The sequence below is a fragment of the Pseudoliparis swirei genome, chromosome 2, assembly GCF_029220125.1.
Source record: "Pseudoliparis swirei isolate HS2019 ecotype Mariana Trench chromosome 2, NWPU_hadal_v1, whole genome shotgun sequence".
NCBI classification, from domain to species: domain Eukaryota; kingdom Metazoa; phylum Chordata; class Actinopteri; order Perciformes; family Liparidae; genus Pseudoliparis; species Pseudoliparis swirei.
Genome location: NC_079389.1, coordinates 20,212,575 through 20,225,036, shown reverse-complemented (window position 1 = coordinate 20,225,036; position 12,462 = coordinate 20,212,575). Strand labels below are relative to the sequence as shown.

At 44.0% G+C, this 12,462-nt stretch overlaps 1 protein-coding gene across 4 annotated transcripts in view; it reads left to right on the top strand.

Annotated features, from left to right (window-relative positions):
• adarb1b (adenosine deaminase RNA specific B1b) overlaps window positions 1-12,462 on the top strand; it is a 119,388-nt gene that overhangs the window by 96,304 nt on the left and 10,622 nt on the right. For all 4 annotated transcript variants that reach the window (XM_056430541.1, XM_056430519.1, XM_056430528.1 and 1 more), the window contains 6 exons: window positions 1,029-1,103; window positions 3,493-4,418; window positions 6,247-6,361; window positions 7,168-7,336; window positions 7,420-7,565; window positions 8,264-8,432. In XM_056430541.1, coding sequence (XP_056286516.1) covers window positions 1,076-1,103; window positions 3,493-4,418; window positions 6,247-6,361; window positions 7,168-7,336; window positions 7,420-7,565; window positions 8,264-8,432 — 1,553 coding nt within the window. In that variant the 5' untranslated portion in view covers window positions 1,029-1,075. The remainder of the gene's footprint in view (window positions 1-1,028; window positions 1,104-3,492; window positions 4,419-6,246; window positions 6,362-7,167; window positions 7,337-7,419; window positions 7,566-8,263; window positions 8,433-12,462) is intronic.

Below are 12,462 nucleotides of genomic sequence, written 5' to 3'. Positions count from 1 at the left end.
AGGGGATCCTCATCTTCCACTCTGTTGGACCCGCTCCCATCCATCCCCCCTTCACCCCACCTTTTCATTTTCAATTATGGGTCGGAATATGAATCTTTAATGGGTTGATAATTGTGCGAGCATATTTGCTGTCACCCACCATTAGCCCAGATTAATTAGCCCATTTGGTTCAGTTTAAGGAAGTGTCTTGCTGAGGAATGGGCCCACCGATGGAAGACGGGGAGAGAGTAGAATCAGCACAATCTGCTCGGTATCACGATGCCATCTTTCTCCTGCTTCTCCTCTCTTTGCGTCGGTCCCCTCCTCCCCTCCTCCGCTGCTTCTCTCTTCTAACTCCCTCTGTTGGTCGGTTTCATCAGTCTTCATTCATCTGCTCTGCTTCCAGCAATGTATTTATTCTTTTTGTTGTTGTCGCGTCGCAACTCTCCGGTCGTCGGTGTGGGGAGACCGATCGAGTCACGCAGTTGAAAACTTTTACAACAATTATTATTTCTGTAATTAGCTGTTCAGTTTATGCCGGCGGTGCAAGTTGTCCCCGTGAGCCCCTCCTCCGATGACATCGCTTTGGAGATCATTAAATTGATGACCGGCGGGGCTGGAATGAACGATTGAAATCAAACGTCGTGGTTAATGCACAAATCATCATTTTCCTACAGGTTGAATGAATGTCATATTCGGGAAATCATTTGATTGTTGGTGTGAAAAAATATTGCTAAATGGAGCTTTCATCACACTCGTGTGTGTGTGTGTGGGTGTGGGTGTGTGTGTGTGTGTGTGTGTGTGTGTGTGTGTGTGGTCATGTCACCTGCTGTATATCTCCCAGCATGCAGTGGGGAATGCGGTCTAATCGGAGGGATATTAAAGTCACAATAGACTGCTCCTGCTATTAAGGCCTGTCAGCCCTGGCCTCCCCTCTCACCTTGATAATGCTCGCTCTCTGAATATTTATGTGTGTGTGTGTGATGGAGCGTCTAAAGTATCGCCTCTCATGCCCCCCCCCCCCCTGCTTCATGTCCTCTGATCTCCAGGTGCAGCGGGGGCGAGGCTGCTCTCAGGTCCGAACAAACCCGCGGCCATGGATGTGGACGAGGAGGAGAATATGAGTGAGTCCATTTTTAATATTGGAGTATTTTCCGTCGGGCCCGTCCGTCTCCCCGTCTCCTCCGAGATATCCGCCTGTGTTTTTGTTTCCCCTCCCGTCTGTCTGCCCGCACGTCTTCCAGCTTTGGCGTGTAATCAGTGCGAACGTGTCCATTTAACCCTCCTATTACCTTTGATGATACCACACACACACACACACCTTAGCGATTCCCAAACCTCAGTCAAACGAGTGCCTTCACCTGCAATTCAAATGAACAGTTCCTATTGCGGCGGGACAAATGAGCCTCTGTGTTGTCTTGCAAAGGTTCTGAAGCCTCCTTCTCACATGTATGCTGCCAGTCAATACAAAGCAAATCCATATATATATATTTATTAAGATGAAACACAGTCCACGGTCACACAATAATTAATTTTTCCTTAAATACAGAGGGAATTTAAAGAATCTTTTGACGTTCCTGTGACGATCTTTGCTGGTCTCGAGAATTTTTCATCACACAAATTATTCCAAAAGCCCAAGAAACAAGTGGCACTTAAGATGAATCTGGGGCAGAAGACGTTTAACAGAGACTATGAGGATCCGCCCATGTGGGAGGTTTAGTCTTTGCATAACTAACGGGTGCTGATTACACAGACGCTGGCATGGTAACGACCACCGCCACGTGTGTGTGTGTGTGTGTGTGTGTGTGGTGCCATGGCTGCTGCTCTCTGGCGTTTTTCCTCTGGTAATAATTCTATTGGATATCCATTGACCTGCAGAAAAGTTATCATCCTATAAAATAAGCTTTTTTTGAATTGTAACCCTGTAGACAAAGTTTAAATACGATGAGTGATGCACTTTTGAAACGGAGAGAGGGAGCTCCAGTTGTTGTTGTTTTTTCTTTCTTTGTGGTGTTATTTCAATGTATTTGTTTGTACAGCATCCGAGAGTTTTCAGTGTGTGATTTGATTTTTTGATTGGCCATAAATGTAACCGTTTTTAAGAGCGGTATAGACAGTATTTAAGCATATCGTGCATGTAATGCAATGGAAATGTGCAGCGGGTGAAAGCTCCGTGCAAGGAAACCGAATCCGCAACAGCAGTACATGCTGGTTCTTGTGTGTTTTTTTTACAATTCATTTGTACATTCAAGTCCTCGTTTTAACTTGTTCAATTGTCCGCCACAGCATAAATTACATAACTTGTGCCGCGGCATCTGTGGCGGTGAAAGGTCCGTTGGCTGAGCTTGCATCCCTGTCCGACGCGCACGACGCCGCCGTAGAGTGTACGCACACACCGGAAAACACATTGCACGTTTTTCCCCGCAGATGTTGCTCGTAAATTGAAGGAAATGCCGTTTGTGTTCTTGATTTCAGGAGTAAGTGTTGAGTTTTTTCGCCTTTTTATAGAGATGTCAATTGCAGTATGCAGATGGTAACGGCATGCCGGTACCCTGTGCAACCTAAAGCACTGTGTTCTCCGTGGGAGGGATCTCAGAGGCGCAGGGTCTTTATGAATGGCACCTCATTAGAAACGGATTTTGAATTCAGAGTTTCCTCATTCTTCTCAAAATTGTATTTAAAAACAACAACAACCTGTACACGGCATTTTAACCTCCCACCAGTGTCACCGGTCAAGACTTTAGGATCCTGCAGTCGGTGGAGTCTTCTCCTTCCCGCCTCTTTGATGTATCCTCCCGTTTGCCTGGTCCTCAGCTCCTCCCCCCTGCACTCCTCCCCTGCACCCCCTCAACCCAACCTACAATCCCACTCATGCACACTGCGGCCTCTCTTTCTCCTGAGTACCGCAAGGAGTAACCTATCAAGCCTTTGCTGAAGGATGTTATAAATGAACATTTTTGCCAATATTCCATCCACTTTGCTAACTGGATTCAGTGATATGTGTTTCCCAGTAGGGTTTATATTGCAGGACTGAACACTTAAAATGAACCTAATTTCTCTGTAGGCACTCGAGCGATTACAAATTGAGTGGATGAGAAGCAGATATGTTGTGTGTGTGTGTGTGTCTGTGAGTGTGTGTGTGTCTTTGTTGAGTGTTGATGTGTGTGCATTTTTATATTTAACATTGTGCGACTAGAGAGTACGCTATATTACCAAGCCTTCGTAACTATAACTTTGGGAGGTTAATTTCAAAATGAAATACTATAAAACCAAAATATAGTTTAAAAATAATCAATCTCCCTGTTTTAAATGTTTATATTTGAACAGCAATAGATGTAGTGACGGCGTTCTGATAGCAATAGTCTACAGGTTACTGTGTTCAATCCAATTGCTTTGATTAAGGAACACAAATCATTGGTTCAGTTCCAAAGAGTGATAAAGGAATCTATAAATTTTGCATTTACAAGATCCTGCAACGAAGGCGTTGTAAGTTACTCTTTCTGGGCACCGCAGGTTCGAGCAGCACCGATGTTAAGGAAAACCGAAACCTGGACAACGTGTCCTGCAAAGACGGGATGGGAGTGGCCGAACCGCTCCCCAATGGAAGCGGCCTGGGCAGTCGAAAGCGCCCCTTAGAAGAGGGGAGCAATGGGCTCACGCACTCCAAGTTCCGCGCCAAGAAGCGCAAGAAAACGCCGGGTCCTGTACTGCCCAAGAACGCCCTGATGCAGTTGAACGAAATCAAACCGGGTCTGCAGTACAAACTGCTGTCTCAGACGGGACCGGTCCACGCGCCGGTTTTTAGCATGACCGTGGAGGTCAACGGGCAGATGTTCGAGGGCATGGGCCCGACGAAGAAGAAGGCCAAACTAAGCGCGGCGGAGAAGGCGCTGCGCTCCTTCGTCCAGTTCCCCAACGCCTCCGAGGCGCACCTGGCCATGGGTCGGACGCTGACGGTGAACACGGACTTTACATCCGACCAAGCCGACTTCCCCGACACGCTCTTCAACGGCTTCGAGACCCCGGCCGCGCCCGAAGAGTCCTTCTTTCTCGGCTCCAACGGCAGCGGCTCCTTAAACTCACTCGGGGAGTTCCCGCTGCCCACGCCGCCGGGCAGCAACCTCGTCCAGGCCCCGCTGCCCCCTCCGTCGACGTTCAGCTCCCCGTCCAGCGGCAAAAACCCTGTCATGATCCTCAATGAGCTCAGGCCAGGTCTCAAGTACGACTTTGTCTCGGAGAGCGGCGAGAGCCACGCAAAGAATTTTGCAATGTCGGTAACGGTGGACGCACAGACGTTCGAAGGCTCAGGGCGCAACAAGAAGCTGGCTAAATCCCGGGCGGCCCAGGCGGCGCTCTCGGGTCTCTTCAACATGCAGCTAGACCAGACTCCATCCCGGCAGCCCATACCAAGAGAGGGATTGCAGCTCCACCTCCCCCAGGTGAGATGTTTCTTTCTCTCCGTGTAGGTTGCCATGCATCCATCGAGCCAGAACCCAAACTCGATAGCGCGCCGTGTGTTTACCCGAGACGTTCAGCAATTGGAACCACGCCATCCGGCTCGTGCTTTGAGTGGGCAATGAGTGCACTCCAAAAATGTAATTGGCTGATTTGGATCAAGTCATGAAAGTCTAATTGGGTCATTTGCTCCTGAGCGATTTGACCACAAAAAAAACAGATGCGACTGGAACTGAACTAGAAGGCGTCGCCGTTTCACCGTAAAAACCTCCGGTGGGCGGGACTCGAGGGCGGCTGGTTGCTTTTGGTGCGACTGCAGAGGTGACTGTCAGTGTGTGGAGAGAGATAACAGTCGGCAAAGCTAATCAGCACAGCACACTGTCAACAGTCTCCCCCCCCTGCCCTCTTTTTTTTTTCTCTTCACCCCCTCTCTCCACTTGTCAACTGATTTATTTGACGAGAACCCCATTTTAACGATTGATCCTCCACTAATTGCTCTATTAATTCTCCGTGGCTCTGTATTTAATTTCCGCAGCCAGTTTCCATCCGGTGAGGAACTAATGGGGACAACTGTATGGAGGACTTAAAATGACTTAAGTATAAATAAATAAATGCATGAATAAATACAAGAATAAATAAATGCTTAAATAAATGTATAAATAAATACAGGAATAAATACATTAATGCTTAAATAAATAAATAAATACAAGAATAAATGTATAAATACATAAATAAATCCAGAAATTAATAAATATAAGTTATAACTCAACAGGACATCATTAAATAAATGTATTTTGATATTTCTGTATTTCTTCATTTATTTATATCTCTATTTATGTGTCCACACGTATTTCTTCATTTATTTATGTGTGACATTTATGTGTCCGTATATTCAAATGAGCTGGGCGTAAATAGATAAATGAAGAAATACAGAAATGTAGATATATTTATTTAATGATGTCCTGTTGATTTATAACTTATATTTATTAATTCCTATATTTATTTATTTATTTATACATTTATTTAAGCATTTATTTATTTATTCATGCATTTATTTATTTATACTTAAGTCATTTTGAGTCCTCCATACAACTGGTTTTGAGTCCATTGCTGTTTAAAAAATAAAAATAAACACTTTTGTTGAGTATTTTATAGTTTGAGCTGTTTTGTTGATGCTCAAAGCCTAAAATTCAAAGAAAAAGCATTTAGGCATCGTTTGGTCACACGTGGATCTTTTTTTTGTTCTGCGTTATCAGCACTTTAAATGTTTGGTCATGCTGACATCGTAGGCGACCTTAGCATCGGAAAGTCAAAGATCCGGCTCCGAGCGAGTGGCTCCAAAGTAGCATGGAAGTAATGTTGGACTCATCTCTTAAATTCCTGGTCACCCGGCCGTCATCTCTCCTCTCGGTTGTCGTCGTGTTCCGACACAACCGATAAAGAGGAGGGGGCCGCTCTGAAGAACAAAAGAAGTTTGAAGTTCACTCGAGGTTCAGACCCGAGTGTTTTTTTGAAAACACTTTGTTCACATCTGCTGCTCGGGGTTTACTTAAATTATAACTGTCGTGCCAAACTCAAACAGCCGCCGCTTGAAAGCGAGCGAGGTATCCCTCAGGGGCTCAACCCATTTTCTCTCGTTGCCGTTTCAACGCTCCAACGCTTGTTTTGGAGCCGAGTGCGAAACACTGTCAGGAAGATGATGCTCTAGGGGAAGATACCATCAGAAGAGCTTTGTCAACTGACATATCTGACACAAGCTTGTGTGTGTGTGTGTGGGCTTGTGTGTGTGTGTGTGTGTGTGTGTGTGTCCAGGTTCTGGCAGATGCAGTGTCTCGCCTGGTGGTGGATAAGTTCAGTGAGCTGACAGAAAACTTCACCTCCCCCCATGCACGACGGAAAGTCCTGGCAGGAGTCGTCATGACAACGGGTACGTAATGTGGGGAAAGACGCGGTCGGCGCTTCTATTCTCAGGTGTCACCCCAAAGTTAAAAAAATACGAACTAAATATACCATATATTTAATTTAATATCATTTTGAGTCCCGTTTCATCAGTATTTCTTGCGGGAATTGTAATCCCGTTTTCCATTTTTACCAAGTTGCTAAATTATTGTACTGATGAATAACAGTTCAGAACATTGTACATATTTTTTTGTATTTTGTTTTCCAACATCAGTACATTTTTAAGTTGGGCCATTTTTGCTGCCTTCCACATAAAAGAATGATCCCGGTCCACTGCAGACATTCAGCGGATTAATGGAACGCCGCTGTCAGATCGCTACTCGCTGTCGGCCGTAGCTGTTCCGTCTTTTATGGAATCTGGTAAGAACAAGGCTGCTCAGAACCAGGCTGTTCAGAACTAGGCTGTTCAGAACCAGGCTGCTCAGAACCAGGCTGCTCAGCCTTCCGAACTCAATTGAATGGAAATGTCACTCTTGCCTGTCTTCAAAACTTGAGAGCCCTGTAACGTAATAATCGGGAGGGGGAAGAAAAAAAAGTGTGACGGCCTTTTCTGGGGGCTTCAAGGTTCCACCTCACATTTGTGTACGTCGCATACTGGACCACGATTGGCTGCCGAGCTCACCTCATCCTGCTCACTTCCTCATCCTGTTGAACCGAGTTAAGCAGAGCGCAGAGAACTCAGGTTTTTTTTTTTATTGCTCAAGGGCTTTAAAACACAATGTAAAGCATGTTTACTCCAGATGTTTTGCCTGATGCGTCTCCCTCCCCCTACAGGGGTAGATGTGAAGGAGGCCCAGGTCATTTGTGTCTCCACGGGAACCAAATGCATCAACGGCGAGTACATGAGCGACCGCGGCCTGGCTCTCAACGACTGCCACGCCGAGATCATCGCCCGGCGCTCGCTCATCAGGTACCTCTACACCCAGCTGGAGTTCTTCCTCAGGTCAGTGGACGCCGTGAACTCTTCTTCAGGCCGCCGCTTGTTTTTTCCCCCGCCGTGTTAAGTCTCCCGTGTCCCGACCGCAGCAAGGAGGACCAGCAGAAGTCGATATTCGTGCCGTGCGACAAGGGCGGCTACAGGTTAAAGGACAACGTGCAGTTCCACCTCTACATCAGCACCTCGCCCTGCGGAGACGCCCGGATCTTCTCCCCGCACGAGGCCAGCATCGAAGGTACGGAGTGTTTTTTTTTATTCTAGTTTTTTTAAAGTATATTTATATATATATACATATGTGTATATGTATATATATATATGTGTATATTTAAATATGCATATATATATATTTATATATGCATGTATATATTTATATGTATATATATATATTTATATGTATATATATATATTTATATATTTGTATATGTATATATATATATATATATTTATTTTTTTCATTCAGTGTGCGGGTTTCCCTTTCTTATGCCTTGGTTCATTCAATTAGAATCCAAAGACGCATTACAGACGCATTTAAACAAGGCTCTGGCAATTAGAGCTTTTTGTCATTCGCCGTCCGTCTCCATCAGTCCTCCGCCCGCCCAGCACTCTCTCGCCGTCTGTCTGATTAACCTCCCTCGTGCTCTTGTCAAAGTGTTTTCCGTTGCACACGGCAGACTTAATAGAAAACAGCCACATTCAATTAGTCACTGAATAGACGGCGCCTGCTGGGGGAACAGTAGGAAACATTGATCACGCAATCATGAATAATAAAAGCCTCGCTTTTGTGGAAGCCATTTTTTTTTCTCCCTCCTTTGAGACGGGACATTCATAAGGATCCAAAAGCGTCCGACGAGTCCGTGACTGCTTCTACAGCGGTGCTCTTTTTAATGCATCTCTTTCTTTTTTCTTTCTTTCTTCCCGCGCCGTGTCGCTCAGACCAAGGAGACAGACATCCCAACCGGAAAGCACGGGGCCAGCTGAGGACCAAAATCGAGTCTGGGGAGGGCACCATCCCCGTGAGGTCCAGCAACACCATCCAGACCTGGGACGGGGTGCTACAGGGGGAGAGGCTACTCACCATGTCCTGCAGCGACAAGATCGCAAGGTGACTTGACTCCAACTGAGGAGAGTTATCCATCAGGGGTGTGAGACACTTTGCAATTAACATTGTAATTCATATTCGGTTGGAACCAGCGGCGAGCTGTTTTTTGGGTTTCTCTCTGTTATTTCACACAGAATCACTAACCCTCCTGTTACCTTTAGGGTCAATTTGACCCCATTCAATGTTTAATGTCGGTGTTCTTTCGGGTCAATTTGACCCCAGGCTGTTTTTCACTGTGTCAAACATATAAGAAATATCAACTTTTTTATATATTTAAAGGGCTATTTAGGTAGTCAACAAACAAACATAAAGTACCTCACACTTAAACTTGGAAAACAATATTAATTCTAATAATTTTCTGGAGGTTTTAATTGCTGCGGTCAAATTGACCCCGAGGGTAAAATATGTCAGTAAATATAAAGGTAACAGGAGGGTTAAACATTGAATGGGGTCAAATTGACCCTAAAGGTAACAGGAGGGTTCAGGGAATACTTTGGAATCATTAGCAGCAGCTTAGCTTAGCATGAACTCTGCAAACGTGGAAACACAAAGTAAAGACGCCAACCAACCCCATCCCGAGTGTATTATTTAGCACGCTCAAGCCGAGTGAAACATCTTGGCAGGAATTTAAAGTAGCATATTCCCCCAAATGGTTCCCCATCAGAATCTACATTTTGCTTCATCATATTTAGCCATGAAGTTTCACACTGTGATGAATTGCGTCACATTTCGTCGTTGTCATTTCAAGTCTATCATTTTCTCCGGGGAGTGTCGGGGACGGCTGAATTGATGGATCCTCCGTCCCCGGGGCTTTTCTTTTGCAGGCAGATCATGGCGTCTTTCGTCTCTGTCCATGTTCAAGGCAACGCTGAGCCTCCCTCGTGATGAACGATAAAACTTCTCCATAACTCTTCCCCGGAGCCCTTTTGGGGGGGGGGGGGTCGGCCGGGGGGGCGGGTCCCGTCTTGTTGCCCCTTTGAGGCGCAGCAGTGCTGGTGCTGCTCGTGGTTCTGATTTAGTGCGGCTGTCCGGAGTGGAGCGATCCAAGTTGGTAGAGGGCGAAATAGGTTGGAGACCTCAAATTTAGTCATGCAGGGGTTCTGACCAAGCTTTACTTAGATAAGGAAAACACAAGATATATATCTATATACCGGTAGATATATATATGTGTATATATATATGTGTGTGTATATTTATATATATATGTGTGTGTATATTTATATATATATGTGTATATATATATTTATATATATATATATATATATATATATGTGTATATATATGTGTATATTTATATATGCATATATATATTTATATCTGCATATATATATTTATATATGCATATATATATTTATATGTATATATTTATATATGTATATATATGTGTGTATATATATGTGTGTATATATATGTGTGTATATGTATATATATATGTGTATATGTATATATGTATGTGTATATATATATATGTATGTGTATACACTACCGTTCAAAAGTTTGGGATCACCCAGACAATTTCGTGTTTTCCATGAAAACTCACACTTTTATTTATCAAATGAGTTGCAAAATGTATAGAAAATATAGTCAAGACATTGACAAGGTTAGAAATAATGATTTGTATTTGAAGTATTAATTTTTTTCTTCAAACTTTGCTTTCGTCAAAGAATGCTCCTTTTGCAGCAATTACAGCATTGCAGACCTTTGGCATTCTAGCTGTTAATTTGTTGAGGTAATCTGTTGAAATGTCACCCCACGCTTCCTGAAGCACCTCCACAAGTTGGATTGGCTTGATGGGCACTTCTTGCGGACCATACGGTCAAGCTGCTCCCTCAACAGCTCAATGGGGTTGAGATCTGGTGACTGTGCTGGCCACTCCATTACAGACAGCAAGCTGCCTGCTTCTTCCCTCAATAGTTCTTGCACAATGTGGAGGTGTGCTTTGGGTCATTGTCCTGTTGGAGGAGCAAATTGGCTCCAATCAAGCGCTGCCCACAGGGTATGGCATGGCGTTGCAAAATGGAGTGATAGCCTTCCTTATTTAAAATCCTTTACCTGGTACAAATCTCCCACTTTACCAGCACCAAAGCAGCCCCAGACCATCACATGACCTCCACCATGCTTGACAGATGGTGTCAGGCACTCTTCAGCATCTTTTCACCTGTTCTCGTCTCACAAATGTTCTTCTGTGTGATCCAAACACCTCAAACTTGGATTCATCTGTCCATAACACCTTTTTCCAATCTTCCTCTGTCCAATGCCTGTGTTCTTCTACCCATACCAATCTTTTCTTTTATTGGCCAGTCTCAGATATGGCTTTTCTTTGCCACTCTGCCTAGAAGGCCAGCATCCCGGAGTCGCCTCTTCACTGTCGGCGTTGACACTGGCGTTTTGGGTACCATTTAAAGCTGCCAGTTGAGGACCTGTGAGGCGTCTATTTCTCAAACTAGAGACTCTAATGTACTTGTCTTCTTGCTGAGTTGTGCACCGGGGCCTCCCACTTCTCTTTCTGCTCTGGTTAGAGCCCGTTTGTGCTGTTCTCTGAAGGGAGTAGTACACACCGCTGTAGGACATTTTCAGTTTCTTTGCAATTTCTCGCGTGGAATAGCCTTCATTTCTAAAAACAAGAATAGACTGGCGAGTTTCACAGGAAACTTCTTTTTTTCTGGCCATTTTGAGAGTCTTATCGAACCCACAAATGTGATGCTCCAGATAATCAACTAGCTCAAAGGAAGGCCAGTTTTATAGCTTCTCTCATCAGCAAAACAGTTTTCAGCTGTGCTAACATAATTGCACAAGGGTTTTCAAGGGTTTTCTAATCATCCATTAGTCTTCTAAGGTGATTAGCAAACACAATGTACCATTAGAACACTGGAGTGATATTGCTGGAAATGGGCCTCTATACACCTCTGGAGATATTTCATTAGAAACCAGACGTTTCCACCTAGAATAGTCATTTACCACATTAACAATGTATAGAGTGTATTTCTGATTGATTTAATGTTATCTTCATTGAAAAAAACAATGCTTTTCTTTGAAAAATAAGGACATTTCTAAGTGATCCCACATTTTTGAATGGTAGTGTATGTATATATATATATGTGTATATATATATATATATATGTGTATATATATGTATATATATATATGTGTATATATATATATATGTATATATATATGTATGTATGTATTTATATATGTGTATATGTATATATCTTTATATATATATATGTATGTAACCTTTTTCAGTTTAGATGAGGTATTGTGAGTTTAGCGCTCCCAGAGTCAGGAGAGGTCTGCTGGTTTTGACTCCGCCCTCTCATGACACAGCTATTAACCAGGTGAGAAATCTGCCTCCTACCTGCTCCTGTCCCCCCCGCCTGAGTGATTGTTTGCCGCCGGGCTGCTATTTAATACAGCGACCGACTGGCACACTTTGACCGCGCCCCCTCCCCCATTACAGCGTATTCTCCCTCCTCTGTTTTTTTTTTCTTCCCCCTTCGAGGACATGCAGTTGTTAGTGCTGTTCAGATGGGCTCATTGGCACACAGGCTTGTGGGCTATTTCTCTCTGCCCCCCCCTCCCCCTTTCTTTCTCTTAATATATATATATAATATATATATATGTATGTGTGTGTGTGTGTGTGTGTGTGTGTGTGTGTGTGTGTGTGTGTGTGTGTGTGTGTTGAATAATATAACAATAAAGAAGTACGGAGATGTTTGATGAAAATGAATCCCTCCGAAAACATAAAGTGTGTGTGTGTGGGCTTGTTTGTGTTGTTCTTTTGTCGTTGTATTTTTTCTGGTGTATTTGTGTAACCATGTTTTGATGGGGGAAAAAAGTGTTTGTGTTTGTGTTACCGCTCAATATTCTGAAGCTGTTGGACTGCCGAGTGTGAGATTTACTGCTCGCAGCTATGAATTCTGAGATTGCAATATCACACCTAGTATCAGGCACTCGCTTCACACACACACACACACATGGAATATTTCATGCGGTATCTCTGAAGGAGCCCGTGGGCTTGTGCTCTTTTTTC